The sequence below is a fragment of the Bos indicus genome, chromosome 10, assembly GCF_029378745.1.
Source record: "Bos indicus isolate NIAB-ARS_2022 breed Sahiwal x Tharparkar chromosome 10, NIAB-ARS_B.indTharparkar_mat_pri_1.0, whole genome shotgun sequence".
In the NCBI taxonomy this organism is placed as follows: Eukaryota; Metazoa; Chordata; class Mammalia; order Artiodactyla; family Bovidae; genus Bos; species Bos indicus.
The window spans coordinates 28,131,647-28,150,394 of NC_091769.1; the positions used below are offsets into that span (position 1 = coordinate 28,131,647).

An 18,748-nucleotide genomic window follows, 5' to 3' on the forward strand; every position below is an offset into this window, starting at 1 on the left:
TTGACAGGCAGAGGGTCTTTGGTGTCTGCCACCTCATCTCCAGCTCCTCTACCATCTCTGTCATACTGCCTTCTGCTCCTGCTAATTTTCTACTTCTCTCAGACAGTCCCTGGCAGTCCAAGACCACCACTATGACATCCTCACCAAGATCTATTCTCTTCCAAGTTCCTGGCCTCCAAAGCATCCTTTCCAGACCCTTTTCAATTAAGCCATTTACATGTTGAGCCACTTCTACATGAAGGGCTAGAGGAAATCAATGCAGTCACCTAGGTTTATATAAAACCCAAATCTAACAACTGTCACAAGATTTTTATTTCAGTTATGTGAAAGTCGCTCAGTCATGCCAGACTCTTTGTGACCCCATGGGCTATACAGTCCATGGAATTCTCCAGGCCAGAATACTGGAGTGGGCAGCCTTTTCCTTCTCCAGGGTATCTTCCCAACCCAGGGGTCAAACCCAGGTCTCCTGCATTGCAGGCAGATTCTTTACCAGCTGAGCCACAAGGGAAGCCCTTTTAGTTGTATATGTCCCTAATTGTGCCATGAACTTCCCTGGCAGCTCAGTGATAAAGAATCCATCTGTCAAACAGGTGATGTGGATTCTATCCCTGGGTCATGAAGATCCCCTAGAAAAGAAAATGGCCACCCACTTCAGTGTTCTTGCCTGAGAAATCTCATGGACAGATGAACCTGGCAGGCTGCAGTCCATGGGATCACAAAAGAGTTGGACATGACTTAGCAACTAAACAACAACCTGTGCCATGTTTCTGGAGTATTTCAGGTTGCTATAACTCTCCCACCTTTTTATTTTCTTGACAGAGCAGTATGTGTGATCTTAGTTCCCCAACCAGGAATTGGACAGCTGAAGGTCCATGTGGTGGAAGTACAGAGTTTTAACCCCTGGGGAAGCCCATACAGTTCTCCCACTTTTAACCCACCCTCCTTGCACATCAGAAAGAGACATCAACAACTTGACACCCAAATTATGCTATGCTGCCTATACCTGATCTTATGAGCTTTTCACATGAGAAATGTATTTTACTGCATTCCACTGTCTGTTTCATCTGTGTTGCATCAAAAACAACACAAGTGAATCTTCTCAGAGCCCTAGAAATGACTCATTTCCAGTGATGAAAATGTTATTAACCCTATTTGCAAAGAAGAGCAGTAAGAACCAGGAATCTCTCTTACCTGAGTTAAGCTGTCTATTTTCCTCAGATGGTAGATCAATTCCTTCCAAATTGTGTGAGAAGATAGAAAACTTCCAATTATATGAGCTATAATTTCTAAAAGAAAAAAAATAAGAGTTTGATGGATTCTGAGAACCAAATGACAGAAAGTGAGAGTTTATAAAACACAGAAATGGAAAACATCACTTAGGAATTTATCTACCACGAAAAATTAAAAGGACATAGAGCATAGGGGAATAGAAAGGAATAAGGCATAGAAAAGATAAAAATATCATGCTTTTCCTCCTCCCTCTTTTCCAGTCAAAATTCCACTCCTCATTCACCATGCAGTTCAGCATCATCTCCCCAGCACCCTTAGCAAAAGTCATAGTGTTATACATCTTGCTACTCCTTTCCATGCATTGCCCAGAATACATATGTAACAAATACATCAAATGACAGTAAAACTGTAGATTAAGTTAAAGGGAGAGGAAATTACTGAGCAATCACTGCAGAGAGACCCAAGGATAGGGTGGATTAATTTTGGATCTGCTAAACAGTAAAACATTTGTTTTACATATGTTTTGCATGATAGTGCTTGAAATAGAAACATTTTTCTAGGTTCAAGAAAGGACAGTTTCACTCTGATTGAGACTACAAACCTTTCTGAAACAAAGAGCTTAATATTGTTTTCCTCAAGTTAAAAAAAAAATCTAATTATCATATGGTGGCCAAGCATTTGTGTGAGTCTTGGGAATAACCAGCCCTTCATTCATTGGATATTCCTGTGAATTATGCCTCAGAGTCCATCCTGATTTTCACCTGGGAAATAAAAAGAACAGAGAAAAGAAAGTAGCTTCTTGGTATCAAATTTAATGGTGTCTTAAACTGATGTACAGAAATATTTTTGCTTTAACATGAATCAGTACAATAGATATAACCAAAAAACCCAACACCTTAGAATGCTTGAGAATCAGCAGGAAATAGAGTATTTTTCTACTCTAGTACTTTCTAGAGGTTTCATAGCAAAAAGACACTCTTCCATGAGAAAAGGAGGTAACAGCAAATGAGAAACCACGGACCATAAGGCTATCGCTTATATCAGCAATTTTGGCTCACTAAATCCCTTTCAGTCCCACAAGATTCAAAATCCAGGGCTCTGGACTACAGACATGTTTCATCAGAGTGTTGTCAAGTTATAAAATATTAATGTTAATTACTGCAATTTAAAAGGAATTGTTACCAGAATGTTCTGAAAATAGATACACCTTTTACAAATAGACAGCCTTCTTTGACCTATAAAAAGGTTTATTATTTGTTCAGTTGCTCAGTCAGGTCCAACTCTTTACAACCCCACGGACTGCAACACGTCAGGCTTCCCTGACCTTCACCATCTCCCTGAGCTTGCTTAAACTCACATCCATTGAGTGGAGATGCCATTCAACCATCATGTCCTCTGTCATCCCCTTCTCCTCCTGCCTTGGATCTTTCCCAGAATCAAGGTCTTTTCAAATGAGTTGGCTGTTCACATCAGATGGCCAAAGTATTGGAGCTTTAGCTTCAGCATCAGTCCTTCCAATGAATATTCAGGACTGATTTCCTTTAGGATGGACTGGTTGGATCTCCTTGCTGTCAAGAGTCTTCTCCAACACCACAGTTCAAAAGAATGAATTCTTGGGTGTTCAGCCTTCTTTATGGTCCAATTCTCATATTCATACATAACTACTGGAAAAACCATAGCTTTGACTATATGGGACTTTGTGGCCAAAGTAATGTCTCTGCTTTTTAATGTGCTGCCTAGGTTTGTCATAGCTTTTCTTCCAAGGAGCAAATGTCTTTTAATTTATGGCTGCAGTCAACATCTGCAGTGATTTTGGAGCCCAGGAAAATAAAGTCTGTCATTGTTTCCATTGTTTCCTCATCTATTTGCCATGAAGTGATGGGACCACATGCCATAAACTTTGTTTTTTGAATGTTAAGTTTTAAGCCAGCTTTTTCACTCTTCTCTTTCACTTTCATCAAGAGGCTCTTTAGTTCCTCTTTGCTTTCTGCCATAAGGGTGGTGTCATCTGCATATCTGAAGTTATTGATAGTTCTGCCAGCAATCTTGACTCCAGCTTGTGCATCATCCAACCCAACATTTCGCATGATGTACTCTGAATATAAGTTAAGTAAGCAGGGTGATAATATGCAGCTTTGATATACTCCTTTCCCAATTTGGAACCAGTCGATTATTCCATGTCTGGTTCTAACTGTTGCTTCTTGACCTGCATACAGATTTCTCAGGAGGCAGGTAAGGTGGTCTGGTATTTCCATCTCTTTAAGAACTTTCCAGTTTGTTGGATTCACACAGTCAAAGGCTTTAGCATATCAATGAAGCAGAAGTAGATGTTTTTCTGGAATTCTCTTGTTTTTTTCTATGATCCAATGCATGTTGGCAATTTGGTTTCTGGTTCCTCTGCGTTTTCTAAATCCAACTTGAACATCTGGAAGTTCTTGGTTCATGTACTATTGAAGCCTGGCTTGGAGAATTTTGAGCATTACTTTGCTAGAGTGTGAAATGAGTGCAATTGTGTAGTAGTTTGAACATTCTTTGGCATTGCCTTTCTTTGGGATTGGAATGAAAACTGACCTTTTCTAGTCCTGTAGCCACTGCTGAGTTTTCCATATTCACTGGCATATTGAGTGCAGCACTTTAACTACATGATCTTTTAGGATTCAAAATAGCTCAGCTGGAATTCCATCACCTAAAGAGACAAATCAAAAAAAAATATTGCTAAGACTGAGTTTAAAAGGAAACTGCATATGAAGACCACATAGCTCATGTTTTCTCCTAATTTTATGGTTTCAGGGCTTACCTTTAAGTCTTTAATCCATTTTTCATTTTTTAATATGTAGTGTGAGAAAATGATCTACTTTCACTTTTTTTTTTTTTACACGTAGTGGTCCAGCTTTCCCAGCACTGTCTTTTCCCCATTGTATATTCTTGTCTCCTTTTGCCATTTGCTGTTATTATTTAGTTGCTTTGACTGTATATGCATGGGTTTGTTTCCAGGCTCTCTATTCTGTTTCATTGGTCTATGTTTCTGTTTTGCACCATTATCATGCTGTTTCGATTACTATAGCTTTGTAGTATAGTTTGAGGCCATGCAGTATGATACCTTTAGCTTTGTATATGTTTCTCAAGATTACATTGAATATTCAAGTTCTTTTATGGTTCCGTACAAATTTAAGAATTGTTTATTCTAGTTCTGTTAAAAATGCCATGGATATTTCAATTAAGATTGCACTGAATCTGTAGACTTCCTTGGGTAGTATGTACATTTTAACAATATTAATTCTCCAAACCCACGAACACGAATCACTTATTTGGGTCATCTTCAGTTTCTTTCAGAGAAGGCGATGGCACCCCACTCCAGTACTGTTGCCTGGAAAATCCTTCTAGTTTTCAGGTCTTTCACCTCCTTGGTCAAATTTATTCCTAGGTATTTTACTATTTCTGATGCAACTGTCAATAAGATTGTTTTCTTGATTTCTTTGGATTATTGTATATAAATGCAGCAAATTTATGTATATTAATTTTGTATCCTGCAACTTTACTGAATTCATTTATTCTACTGGGTTGGTGCAAAAGTGATATTAGTTTCAGACACTGGATTTTAAATCATCACTGCTAGGCTCAAACACATCTTTATTCATCAGAATAGGAACCATTACAATCAATACATTTTTGCCAATGAGAAATAAGTTTATTTCTATATTGTTTATTCCTGTAGCAAAAAAAAAAATCCATGCCTCAGGATTCTTTGAACTCTTGGAAAGCATTTTGTGCATCATCCTGCTGGTTGTGGAAGCATTTTCCCTGCACAAAGTTGTCAAGATGCTTGAAGAAGTGGCAGTTGGCTGGTGAGAAGTCAACATAATATGACAGATAATGCAAAACTTCATAGCTCAATTCATTCAACTTTTGAACAGTTGCTTGTGTGAAATGCGATCAGGCATTGTCATGGAGAAGAAACTGGCCCTTTCTGTTGACCAATGCTGGTTGTAGGCATTGAAGTTATCAGTGCATCTTATGGATTTGCTGAGCATACTTCTCAGATGTGATGTTTTCATGGGGATTCAGAAAGCTCTGATGTATCAGACAGGCAGCAGACCACCAAACAGTGGCCATGACCCTTTTTTGGTGCTAGTTTAGTTTTGGAGCTTCTTCTCAGTCTAGCCACTGAGCTAGTCATCACTGACTGTCATATAAAATTCACTTTTCATCCCACATCACAATCAGATCAAGAAATGGTTCATTGTTGTTGCATAGAATAACAGAAGATGACACTTTAAAATGGTGATTTTTTTGTTTTGATTTTGCGGTTAGCTCATGAGGCATCCACTTATCAAGCTTTTTCACTTTTCCAATTTACTTCAAATGCCAAACAACCGTAGAATGATCAGCATTGAGTTCTTGGACAACTTCTTGCATAGTTGTAAGAGGAGCAGCTTTGAGGAAGCATAAACAAAAAAAATCCTGAATATTGATTACATCTGAAGGGGAAGCAGATAGAAGTTAGGAGAATAGGTGCAATGATGGATGGGTTAGTAGGTATCATGCTTTCTAACTAAATATGTGCTACATTTTTGTAAATATGTAATATTTGATAACAAAAGTAAGAAATTTTTAATTATATCAGCAGATAATATTTTTCAATTTTTCAGTTTGTAAAGATTCAAATTATAGATCCACCTTTTCCAAAGGTGGGAACAACTAGTCCTCTAATTCACTGCTGATGAGGAATTTTAAATTGACACAACCATTTTAGAGGGCAATTTTACAATATGTAATGAAACCCTATGAATATATTTTAGCAACAATTTCATTTCTGTTAAGTTGTCATGAGGAAGTAATCAAAGCCATATATATATATATATTTTTTTTTTTAGTACATCATGAGAAGTGCTGGACTGGAAGAAACACAAGCTGGAATCCAGATTGCTGGGAGAAATATCAATAACCTCAGATATGCAGATGACACTACCCTTATGGCAGAAAGTGAAGAGGAACTAAAAAGCCTCTTCATGAAAGTGAAAGAGGAGAGTGGAAAAGTTAGCTTAAAGCTCAACACTCAGAAAAAGAAGATCATGGCATCCGGTCCCATCACTTCATGGGAAATAGATGGGGAAACAGTGGAAACTGTGTCAGACTTTATTTTGGGGGGCTCTAAAATCACTGCAGATAGTGACTGCAGCCACGAAATTAAAAGACACTTACTCCTTGGAAGGAAAGTTATGATCAACCTAGACAGCATATTGAAAAGCAGAGACATTACTTTGCCAACAAAGGTCCGTATGGTCAAGGCCATGGTTTTTCCTGTGGTCATGTATGGATGTGAGAGTTGGACTGTGACGAAGGCTGAGTGCCAAAGAACTGATGCTTTTGAACTGTGGTGTTGGAGAAGGCTCTTGAGAGTCCCTTGGACTGCAAGGAGATCCAACCAGTATATTCTGAAGGAGATCAGCCCTGGGATTTCTTTGGAGGGAATGATGCTGAAGCTGAAACTCCAGTACTTTGGCCACCTCATGTGAAGAGTTGACTCACTGGAAAAGACTGACACTGGGAAGAATTGGGGGCGGGAGGAGAAGGGGACAACAGAGGATGAGATGGCTGGATGGCATCACTGACTCAATGGACGTGAGTCTGAGTGAACTCCAGGAGCTGGTGATGGACAGGGAGGCCTGGCATGCTGCGATTCATGGGGTCGCACAGAGTCAGACACGACTGAGCGACTGAACTTAACTGATACACACAAGGAAGTACATCAAGATCTTTCATAGAGGTATTGTTGGTAACTGGTTCAATCCCTGGGTTGAAAAGATCCCCTGGAGAAGGGAATGGCTATGCACTCCAGTATTCTAGCCTGAAGGATTCCATGGACAGAGGAGCCTGACAGGCTATGGTCCATAGGGTCGCAAAGAGTCAGACATGACTGAGCAACTTTCACTTTCACTTTAAAAAATTGGAAACAAATGTTAACAATAAAGTATTCATTAAAGCAATATAGGTGGCTCAGACGGTAAAGAATCTGCCTGCAATGCAGGACTCCCAGGTTCAATCCCTGGATCAGGAATATCCCCTGCAGAAGGAAATGGCAACCCACTCCTGTGTTCTTGCCTGTGAAATCCCATGAACAGAGGAGCCTGGCAGGCTACAGTCCATGAGACTGCAAAGAGTCAGACATAACTTGGCAACTAAACAACAACAAAGCAATATAACTCTTATCTATTCACTATATTACCAAATAGCCATCAATTCTAGCCACATACTATAATACATCAACATGAAAAGATTTACATCATATCATATTGTTAAGTGAATTGTGGAACAGTGTGATATTACACTGTATAATTTTTAAGTGTATAAGCAAATATCTTGAAAGAAACATAACAAAATTTTTACCATTATATTTGAATGGGATTATTTTTGGTGATTTTTTTTTTCTTTTCTTCTTTGTGTTTCTCTATAGGTAAGCTTCCTTTTTTTTTTTTTTTCCCTAATTTTTGACTTAGCAGTATTTTTTTTAATTGGAGGATAATTGCTTTAAAATATTGTGTTGGTTTCAGCCATGCAACAATGTGAATCAACCATAAGGGTACATATGTCATATGTCACCTTCCTCTTGAATCTCCCCCCAACCCACCACCCCATCCCACCCCTCTAGGTTGTCACAGAATACCAGGTTGAACTCCTTGTATTATGCAGCTGCTTCCCATCAGCTATATATTTTATGCATGGTATGTATGTCAGTGCTACTCTCTCAATTCTTTCCACCCTCTCCTTCCCCCACTCTGTCCACAAGTCTGTTCTCTATGCCTGCATCTCTATTCCTGCCCTGAAAATAGGTTCATCAGTACCAGTTTTCTAGATTCCATGTATATGCATTAATATATGATATTTGTTTTTCTCTTTCTGACTTATTTCCCTCTGTATAACAGGCTCTAGTTTCACCCACCTCACTAGAACTGACTCAAATTCATTCCATTTTATGGCCAAGTAATATTCCATCATATGTATGCACCACAGCTTTTTAATCCATTCATCTGTCGATGGCCATCTAGGTTGCTTCTTTGTCCGAGCTATTGTAAATAGTGTTGTAATGAACATTGGCGTACATGTGTCTCTGAAAAAGTTTATTTTAATGGTTGTGCTAAATCTATTAGGTTTTCCCATCCTTTTCCATTCCTTGTGATTCAGAAAGAAAGAGTTGTTTCTTTCTCCCTCTCAGCTTTTATTTACCATTGCTCTATGCACAAACAATTATTGACTTCCTACTGTAGGTCAGGCAAATATTATTGACTTCCTACTATAAGTCAGGCATCCCTCTAGGTACAAAGAACAAAAAAATTTTACTTTCCACTTTATGAAACTTTTTTCCTATGGAATGAAACAAAAATAATGAACAAAGCAATATTTCAAATAGATTTTAAAAATATGAAGACATTTTAAAAAGCATATGGTCAAGAATAAGTAGAGTCTTAGAAAGGCAAGAGGGAACTTCCTTAGATAGGATGTCTCTTCCTGGCATTGCCACTCAAGCTGATATCTGAATGATGAGCAGGAACCAACCCTATGTTTACCTAGGTGAAACTCCAGGCAAGTGGAGGAAAGGGCCAGTGTATGGGTCTCAGACCACAAGCCTGGTGTATTCAAGCAAGAGAATGTCCGAAATGGCTAAGAAGAGTGAAAAAGGCTCAGCGAAGCTGACAGAGTCAAATCTTTTCAGTCTTCATGGACCCTGGTTAGGCAATGAGGTAGAGTAGATACCCATGCCCTGACATGCTGTGGCATTGATCTACTCTTAGCCTCCAGAGCTTTCCTGGAACTTCTCTCCTTCCAAGGCATGCACTTACCTCAGAAGAACAATTGTAATGGCCTCTAACTCCTTTCCAAAATGTTCACAAATTCATGGATCCCCTCTCCTCAAACCTTTTTGTTGAGTCTGCCCACCTTACCACACCCCTTACTTGCTCACGGTGATTTTTGCCTCAGAGATCCACTGTCCTTTCTTACAGTTGATTTTTATGCTTCTAACAGTTTTCTACAGATCCTGGCACAGGATTCAGAATATAGAATGGATTCATGTATATGTGTGGCTGAGTCCCTTGGCTGCTCACTTGAAACTATTACAACATTGTTAATCAGCTATACCCCAATACAAAATGAAGTTTGTTTAAAAAAGAATATAGTGAGCATTCAGTAACTTTTTTGGTTAATTAAATTTCTATTAATGTAATTTTCCTCATAACCAAATTTGCTTGTTAACTTCTAGCACATTAAAAAGCACCATAGAGGGCATAGAAGGAACCTACCTCAAAATAGTAAAGGCCATATATGATAAGCCTACAGCAAACATTATTCTCAATGGTGAAAAACTGAAAGCATTCCCCCTAAGACCAGTAAAGAGACATGGGTGTCCACTGTCACTACTATTAGTAGTGACATAGTTCTGGAAGTCCTAGCTACAGCAATCAGAGAAGAAAAAGAAATAAAAGAAATCCATATTGGAAAAGAAGTAAAGCTCTCCCTGTGTGCAGATGACATGATACTGTACATAGAAAACCCTAAAGATAGTATCAGGAAATTACTAGAGCTAATCAGTGAATTTAGCAAATTTGCAGGATACAAAATCAATACACAGAAATCACTTGCATTTCTATACTGTAACAATGAAAAATCATAAAAAGAAATTAAGGAATCAGTTCCATTTACCACTGAAACAAAAAGAATTAAATATCTAGGAATAAGCTTACCTAAGGAGACAAAAGAACTGTACACAGAAAATTATAAGATGCTAATGAAAGACATCAAAGATGACATAAATGGAGAGATATTACACGTTCCTGGGTAGGAAGAACCAATATTGTGATAATGTCTATACTACCAAATGCAATCTACAGATTCAGTGCTATCCCTATGAAATTACCAATGACATTTTTCACCGAACTAGAACAAAAAATCTCACAATTCACATGGAAACACAAAAGACCCCAAATAGCCAAAGAACTCTTGAGAAAGAAGAATGGACCTGGAGGAATAAACCTTCCTGACTTCAGATTATACTACAAAGCTACAGTCATCAAGACATTATGGTACTAGTACAAAAACTGAAGTATAGATCCATGGAACAAGATAGAAAACCCAGAAATAAACCCGTGTACCTATGGTACCTTATTTTTGACAAAGGAGGCAAGAATACACAATGGGGCAAAGACAGCCTCTTCAATAAATGGTGCTGGGAAAACTGGACAGCTACATGTAAAAGAATGAAACTAGAACACTTCCTAACACCATACACAAGGATAAACTCAAAATGGATTAAAGACCTAAATGTAAGACCAGAAACTATAAAACTATTAGAGGAAAGCATAGGCAGGACACTTGATGATATAAATCAAAGCAAGATCCTCTATGACCCACCTCCTAGAGTAATGGAAAGAAAAACAAAAGTAAACAAGTGGGACATGATTAAACTTAAAAGCTTTTGCACAGCCAAGGAAACTATAAGCAAGGTGAAAGGACAACCCTCAGAATGGGAGAAAATAATAGCAAATGAAACAACTGACAAAGGATTTATTTCCAAAATATACAAGCAGCTCATACAACTCAATGCCAGAAAAACAAACAACCCAACCAAAGGGTGGGTAAAAGACCTAAACAGACATCTCTCTAAAGAAGACATACAGATGGCTAACAAACACATGAAAAGATGCTCAACATCGCTCATTATTAGAGAAATGCAAATCAAAACTACAATGAGATATCACCTCACATGGGTCAGAAAGGCCCTCATCAAAAAGTCTACAAACAATAAATGCTGGAGAGGGTGTGGAGACATGGGGATGATCTTGCACTGTTGATGGGAATGTAAATTGATACAGCCACTATGGAAGACAGTATGAAGATTCCTTAAAAATCTAGGAATAAAACCACCATATGACCCAGCAATCCCACTCCTAGGCATATACCCTGAAGAAACCAAAATTGAAAGAGACACATGTGTCCCATTGTTCATGGCAGCACTATTTACAATAGCTAGAACATGGAAGCAACCTAGATGTCCATTGACAGATGAATGGATAAAGAAGTAGTGGTACATATACACAATGGAATATTACTCAACCATATAACGTAATGCATTTGAGCCAGTTCTAATAAGGTGGATGAACCTGGAACCTATTATACAGAGTGAAGTGAGTCAGAAAGAGAAAGATAAATATCGTATTCTAACATATGTATATGGAATCTAGAAAAATGGTACTGAAGAATTTATTTACAGGGCAACAGTGGAGAAACAGACATAGAGAATAGATTTATGGACATGGAGAGAGGGGAAGAGAAGGTGAGATGTATGGAAAGAGTAACATGGAAACTTACATACCATATGTAAAATAGAAAGTCAATGGGAATTTGCTGTATGGCTCAGGAAACTCAAAAAGGGGCTCTGTCTGAACCTAGAGGGGTAGGATGGGGAGGGAGATGGGAGGGAATTTCAAAAGGGAGGGGATATATGTATACCTATGGCTGATTTATGTTGAGGTGTGACAGAAACAAAATTCTGTAAAGCAATTATCTTTCAATAAAAAATAAATTGTTTTAAAAAAAGCACCATAGATAATAAAGAGGATGTTGTATATATATACATTATATATATATATATATATATATATATAATATATATATATATACACAGTGAAATATAACCCCACCATGAAAATTAATGAAATAATGCCATTTGCAACAACATGGATGGACTTTTAGGGCATTATGCTAAGTGAAATGTCATACGGAGAAAGACAAATACTGAATTATATCACTTATATGTGGAATCCAAAAATTATAACAAACTAATGCATATGACAAAAAAAAAAAAAGCAGACTCACAGATATAGAGAACAAACTAGTGGTTACCAGTAAAAAGAGGAAAGGGGAAGGAGCTGTATAGGAAAAGGGGATTAAGAGTTACAAACTATTGTGTATAAAATAAGCTGCAAGGATATATTGTACAACACAGGGAATATAGCCATTATTTTATAATAACTATAAATGAAACATAACCTTTAAAAATTGTGAATCAGGACCACCATGGTGGTCCAGGGGTTAAGATTTCACCTTCTAATGCAGGTGGTGCAAGTTTGATCCCTGGTCACAGAGCTAAGATCCCACATGCCTTGTGGGAAAAAAAAAAAAAAAAAAAAAAACACCATAAATCAGAAACAATATTGCAACAAATTCAACAAAAGCTTTAAAAATGGTCCACATCAAAAAATGTTTTTAAAAAATTGTGAATTATATCCTTCAATTAAAAATAAGTAAATTTTTTAAAATTGTCTCATTATATTATATAACATATAATATTGTAGCATATGTTGTACATCAACTATACTTCAATTTTAAAATTTTTTAGAATTTTAAATCTTAAAAAGAACCATAGATAACCAAGATAAGCTTCATAAAACTATTGAAGAGCATATAAGAATTCAATTGATGGCTTAAAAACTTAAACATAAGACATGATGCCATAAAACTCCTAGAAGAGAACATAGGCAAAATATTTTCTGACATATATCATACCAATGTTTTCTTAGGTCAGTCTCCCAAGGCAATAGAAATAAAAATGAAAATAAACAAAGAAGAGAGTGAAAAAGTTGGCTTAAAATTCAGCATTCAGAAAACTAAGATCGTGGCATCCAATCCCATCACTAGACAACAAGAAAAAAATGAGCAACTCAAACCAAAAACAAAAATGAACAGAAGACCTAAAGAGACATTTCTCCAAAAAATATCCACAAATGCCCAATAAGCAAATAGTTGGGGAAACAGTGACAGACTTAATTTTGGGGGGCTCCAAAATCACTGCAGATGGTGACTGCAGCCATGAAATTAAAAGAGTGGAAGAAAAGCTATGACCAACCTAGACAGCATATTAAAAAGCAGAGACATACTTTGCCAACAAAGACCCATCTAGTCAAAGCTATGGTTTCTCCCGTAGTCATGTATGGATGTGAGAGTTGGACTATAAAGAAAGTTGAATTCATTTTGATATTTGGCAAAACTAATACAATTATGTAAAGTTTAAAAATAAAATAAGATTTAAAAAAAATAAATAAAATAAAATATACAAGAGAAAAAAAAAAGAAAGTTGAGCCCTGAAGAACTGATGCTTTTGAACTATGGTTTTGGAGAAGACTCTTAGAGTCCTTTGGAATGCAAGGAGATCAAACCAGTCCATCCTAAAGGAAATCAGTCCTGAATGATCATTGGAAGGACTAATGTTGAAGCTGAAGCTTCAATACTCTGGCCATCTGATGTGAAGAACTGACTTATTGGCAAAAGACCCTGATGCTGGGAAAGATCTAGGGCAGGAGGAGAAGGGGACGACAGAGAATGAGATGGTTGGATGGCATCACCGACTCAATGGACATGAGTTTGAGCAAGCTTCGGGAGTGGGTGATAGACAGGGAAGCCTGACGTGCTACAGTCCATGGGGTTGCAAAGAGTCGGACACAACTGAGCAATTGAACTGAACTGAACTGAAACAAAGGTGCCTAGTCAAATTTACAAGCCCCTGCACAACAAAGGAAATCTTAAACAAATGAAAAGACAAACTACAGAAAGAGAGGAAATAATTGCAAACATGCAACCAACAAGGGCTTAATTTCCAAAATATACAAACCGGTCATACAATTAGACAACAAGAAAAAAATGAACAACCCAAACAAAAAAATGAGCAGGAGACCTAAAGATACATTTCTCCAAAGAATAAACACAAATGTCCAATAGGCACATGAAAAGATCTCATCACTAATTATTAGAGAAATGCAAGTCAAAACTACAATAAGGTACTACCTCACATTGCTCAGAATGGCCATCATTAAAAAGTCTACAGTAACAAATGCTAGACAGAGTATGGAGAAAAGGGAACTCTCGTACACAGTTGGTGGGAATGTAAGTTGGTGCAGCCACTGTGGAAAATAGTACAGAGTTTTCTTAGAAAACTGAAAATAGAATTATCTTATGATCCAGCAATCCCACTCCTGGGCATATATGCAGACAAAACTATAATTCAAAAAGGTGCATGCACTTCTATGTTCATAATAGCACTAGATGGACATGAGTTTGAGCAAGCTCCAGGAGTTGCTGATGGACAGGGAAGCCTGGCATGCTGCAGTCCATGAGGTCACAAAGAGTCGGACAAAACTGAATGACTGAACTGACTGATTCACAAGAGCCAAGACAGGTAAACAACCTAAATGTCCATAAACAGAGGCCTGGATTAAAAAAATTTGGTACATGTATACAATGGAATAAACTCAGTCATAAAAAAAGATAGCAAAGTACTGCCATTTGCAGCAACATGTATGCAACTAGAAATTATCACACTAAGTGAAGTAAATCAGAAAGACAAAGAGAAATGCCATATGATATCACTTATATGTGAAGTCTAAAATGAACCTGTCTGTGAAACAGAAACAAAATCAGGGACATGGAGAATAGACTGGGGGTTGCCAAGGGGGAGGCGCGTGGGAGAGGGCAAGAATGGGAGTTTGGGGTTAGTAGATGTAAACTGGTATGCATAGAATGGATAAACAAGGTCTTACTGTATAGCACAGGGAACTATATTCAATACCTGTGAAAACTATAATGGAAAAGAATGTGAAAAAGAATGTATATGCATGTATAACTGAATCACTCTGCTGTACAGCAGTAATTAACACACTATAATTACACTATAGGCACAGTGTGCTCTGTCGTGGACGACTCTTTGTGGCCCCGTGTACTTCTAGCTCACCAGGCTCCTCTGCCCATGGAATTTTCCAGGCAACAATACTGGAGTGCCGTTTCCTACTCCAGGGGATTTTCATGACCCAGGGGTCAAACCTGTGTCTCTCACGTCTCCTGCATTAGCAGGCAGATTCTTTACCACTAGCGCCACTATACTTCAATTTTTTAAAAAATAAATTTAAAAAAGAATGCAATTTGAATACAAGAGAAAAAGTATAGAATTAAAATTGAATTGTGGCATTTTGAGGTCTCTTTATCCAAGGAATTCAATCATTTAAAATACTCTTTTTGGAAAAAGAACAATTTCTTGATCAATGACTGATGAAAACAGAGTTAGGAAAGAAATAATCTGCAGTAACATGGAAGAAGTTTGTCAAAACTGAGAAGTGGTTTTAATGTTTTATTTTATTTTATTGAACAGGTATGTATATAACACTATAGACCAAGAATTGCTTTAAGCACTTTGCAAGTATTAATTCAGTTAATCCTTACCACCTTATGATAAGTATGAAAGGTATGAAAGTACCTTTAGCCATAAGGAACTGCTATTTTTGTATGTCAATAACAGTCAAATAGAAATTCCAGATGATTCATTTTACAGATAACAGAATTTAGGGATAAAGAGGTTAAACAATTCATGCATTATTGAAAAAGCAAAGCTAAGTTTTGAATTCATACAGTCTGGCTCAGGAGTCTGCACTTGTAACCATGTCACTGAAAAGAAAAGAGTTACCCAATTCTGAGGAGGCCTCCTCTGGTGGCTCAGTGATAAAGAATCTGCCTGCCAATTGGGTTTGATCCCTGGGTCGGGAAGATCCCCTGGAGAAAGAAGTGGCAACCCACTGCAATATCCTTGCCCAGAAAATCCCATGGACAGAGGTGCCTGGAAAGCTACAGTCCATGGGGTTGCAAAGAGTTGGACATGACTTATACAACTGAGCACAACAACTCTGAGGAATTACAGGTGACTTCAATATAATTAAAGCAAAGATTAGCACTAACTGGGTCATTGTCTTTGCCCATTACCTGGTTTCCATTGTTCAAATCCCCAGACGATACAGGAACAAAGATTTTGGGAAAACTGTAGTAGTTACAAGGCTTAATTCATACTTACTGTGTGCATTAGCTGAAATGCTTATGAAGCCATACCCCAGTGATCCGATTTTAGGCTGATATTGTGATTTTTTTAAAACTCAAAAATAATTCAAAATAACTTTAACTCTTTTTATTTTATTGAAGGGCAATATTATATCGAAGGGAAGAGATGGCCAAAAATAGCTCTTTAAAATCCCCTTTTTACCTTTCATCTGTTTTTTCACACGTTACAGCTGAAACATAACACCATGGATGCTCTACTTACTAGTTTAATTACTACACACACGTCTCACTACTGAACTTCAAAAAAAAAAAACTATCCTGAATAATTTCAAATTTTGTCATATTTCCAAAGCACTGCTCTTCAGATTCTGTATCACAAACCCCAAAACTCAATCTGACAAGTGAGGACCCTCCTCAGAATCCAGAGGGGGGAAAGAAATAAAAGAGACCAGTCCAAATTCATTTTTATGAAGGAGACACAAGAAAATGTGGAAATAGTCCTGCGTTAATATATTTTATTCTGTCACATTGCACAAGAAAGAATACCATATCTTTCTTGGTTATGGGCAGAAATCACATTAAGAACATTCTCAGTTCAGTTCAGTTCAGTCGTTCAGTCGTGTCTGACTCTTTGAGACCCCATGAATCGCAGCACTCCAGGCCTCCCTGTCCATCACCAACTCCTGGAGTTCACTCAGACTCACATCCATCGAGTCAGTGATGCCATCCAGCCATCTCATCCTCCATCGTCCCCTTCTCCTCCTGCCCCCAATCCCTCCCAGCATCAGAGTCTTTTCCAATGAGTCAACTCTTCGCGTGAGGTGGCCAAAGTACTGGAGTTTCAGCTTTAGCATCATTCCTTCCAAAGAAATCCCAAGGCTGATCTCCTTCAGAATGGACTGGTTGGATCTCCTTGCAGTCCAAGGGACTCTCAAGAGTCTTCTCCAACACCACAGTTCAAAAGCATCAATTCTTCGGCACTCAGCCTTCTTTACAGTCCAACTCTCACATCCATACATGACCACAGGAAAAACCATAGCCTTGACTAGACGGACCTAATTCTGGACATTGGTAATTAAACTAGTAAGTAAATCATCCATGTTACTATGTTGCGCTGACTCACATCTGTGGCATGGGCAGGGAATAGTAGGGTTGTTCATCTTTTTTGATATCAAAATCACTTAAAACAGCTTCCTGAAACTCAACATCTGACTGAATATCCTCCTCATTGCCACCTTCATCTCTTTGTTCCTCAAACTGTAGATGGCAGGATTCAGAAATGGAGTAATAACTACATCAAAAATAGCAAGGAATTTATCCACTGGTACTGTGGGAAATGGCCATGAATACACAAAAATACATGGGCCGAAAAATAAGACCACCACCGCGATGTGAGCTGATAGTGTAGAGAGGGCCTTGGACAAGTCACCTGAGGAACGTTGCCAAACAGTGGCCAAGATGAAGATATAGGAGGTAATCAGAATGAAAAATGTTCCCAGGGAGATGAAACCACTATTGGCAGTAACCACAAGCTCCAGTCTGTAAGTGTCTGTGCAGGCAAGCCTAATAAATCGAGGAAGATCACAGTAAAAGCTGTCCACTTTATTGGGGCCACAGAATGGTAGGTTTACAACAAATAGAATCTGGATGAGTGAGTGGATGATCCCAATGGTCCAGGCAGCAACCAAGAGTGAAATACAAGTTCTGAAGTTCATGATGATCAGGTAATGGAGAGGCCTACATATAGCGACATAACGGTCAAAGGCCATGGCAATGAGCAGAACCATCTCAGTTCCTCCAATAACATGAACGAAGAACATCTGAGCAATGTATCCTTGGAAAGAGATTACTTTTCTCTCTTTGAAAAGATCAGATATCATCTTGGGAGCTGTAATGGAGGAAACCCACATGTCAATAAAGGAGAGGTTGGCTAGCAGGAAGTACATAGGGGAGTGTAAATGGGAGTCAGAGGTCACTGTGAGAACAATGAGGAGGTTTCCTAAAATGCTTGTTACATAGAACACAGAGAAAATTAGAAAGAGGACAAGTTGCATCTCCAAAGAACTGGTGAGTCCCACCAACACAATCTCAGACACCACCGAACGATTTCCTCCCCCCATGGTCTCAGTCACTTTGGGCTCCAAATTTCCCTGAAAAAATAGGAAAAATAAGAAATTTGGATTACTGGCCATATTACTCAGGGTTCCAATGGAGAAGCAGAACCACCAGGAGATAATATACCAAGAGATCTGTGACAGTGACTTGATCTTACTGATCCTGCAGAAGCGGATTCAGCAGTCTCTACCAGTCTATCGTCCTTGCATCTAATGCTGTAGTTTGAAGTCCACAGGACAGGCAGTGAGGAAAGGAAGATGGATATAAAATGGGAAGAGCAAAAATGAACCGGAACCCACAGTCAAGAACTAAAGACTGCACAAATAACAAATGCTGGAGGGAGTGTGGAGAAAAGGGAACTCCTACACTGTGCAGCCACTATGGCAAGCTTTGTGGAGGTTCCTTAGAAAACTAAACATAGAGTTGTCATATGATCCAGCAACCTCACTCCTGGGTGTATATCCATAGAAAACTAATTCAAAAAGATACATGCACCACAATGCTCATAGAAGTGTTGTTTATGATGGCCAAAATG

The 18,748-nt window shown here is 38.2% G+C and overlaps 1 protein-coding gene across 1 annotated transcript; it reads right to left on the minus strand.

Annotated features, from left to right (window-relative positions):
• Positions 1-17,279: 17,279 nt before the first annotated feature.
• Positions 17,280-18,218, minus strand: LOC109564527 (olfactory receptor 4F3/4F16/4F29-like). Its single transcript, XM_019967955.2, has one exon. It carries the CDS (start codon positions 18,216-18,218, stop codon positions 17,280-17,282), a length of 939 nt encoding a protein of 312 aa, XP_019823514.2.
• Between the last annotated feature and the right edge of the window lie 530 nt (positions 18,219-18,748).

Bases quoted from the DNA above. Each gene is read 5' to 3' on its own strand.
- LOC109564527 (XM_019967955.2), bottom strand. From the start codon at position 18,218: ATGGGGGGAGGAAATCGTTCGGTGGTGTCTGAGATTGTGTTGGTGGGA.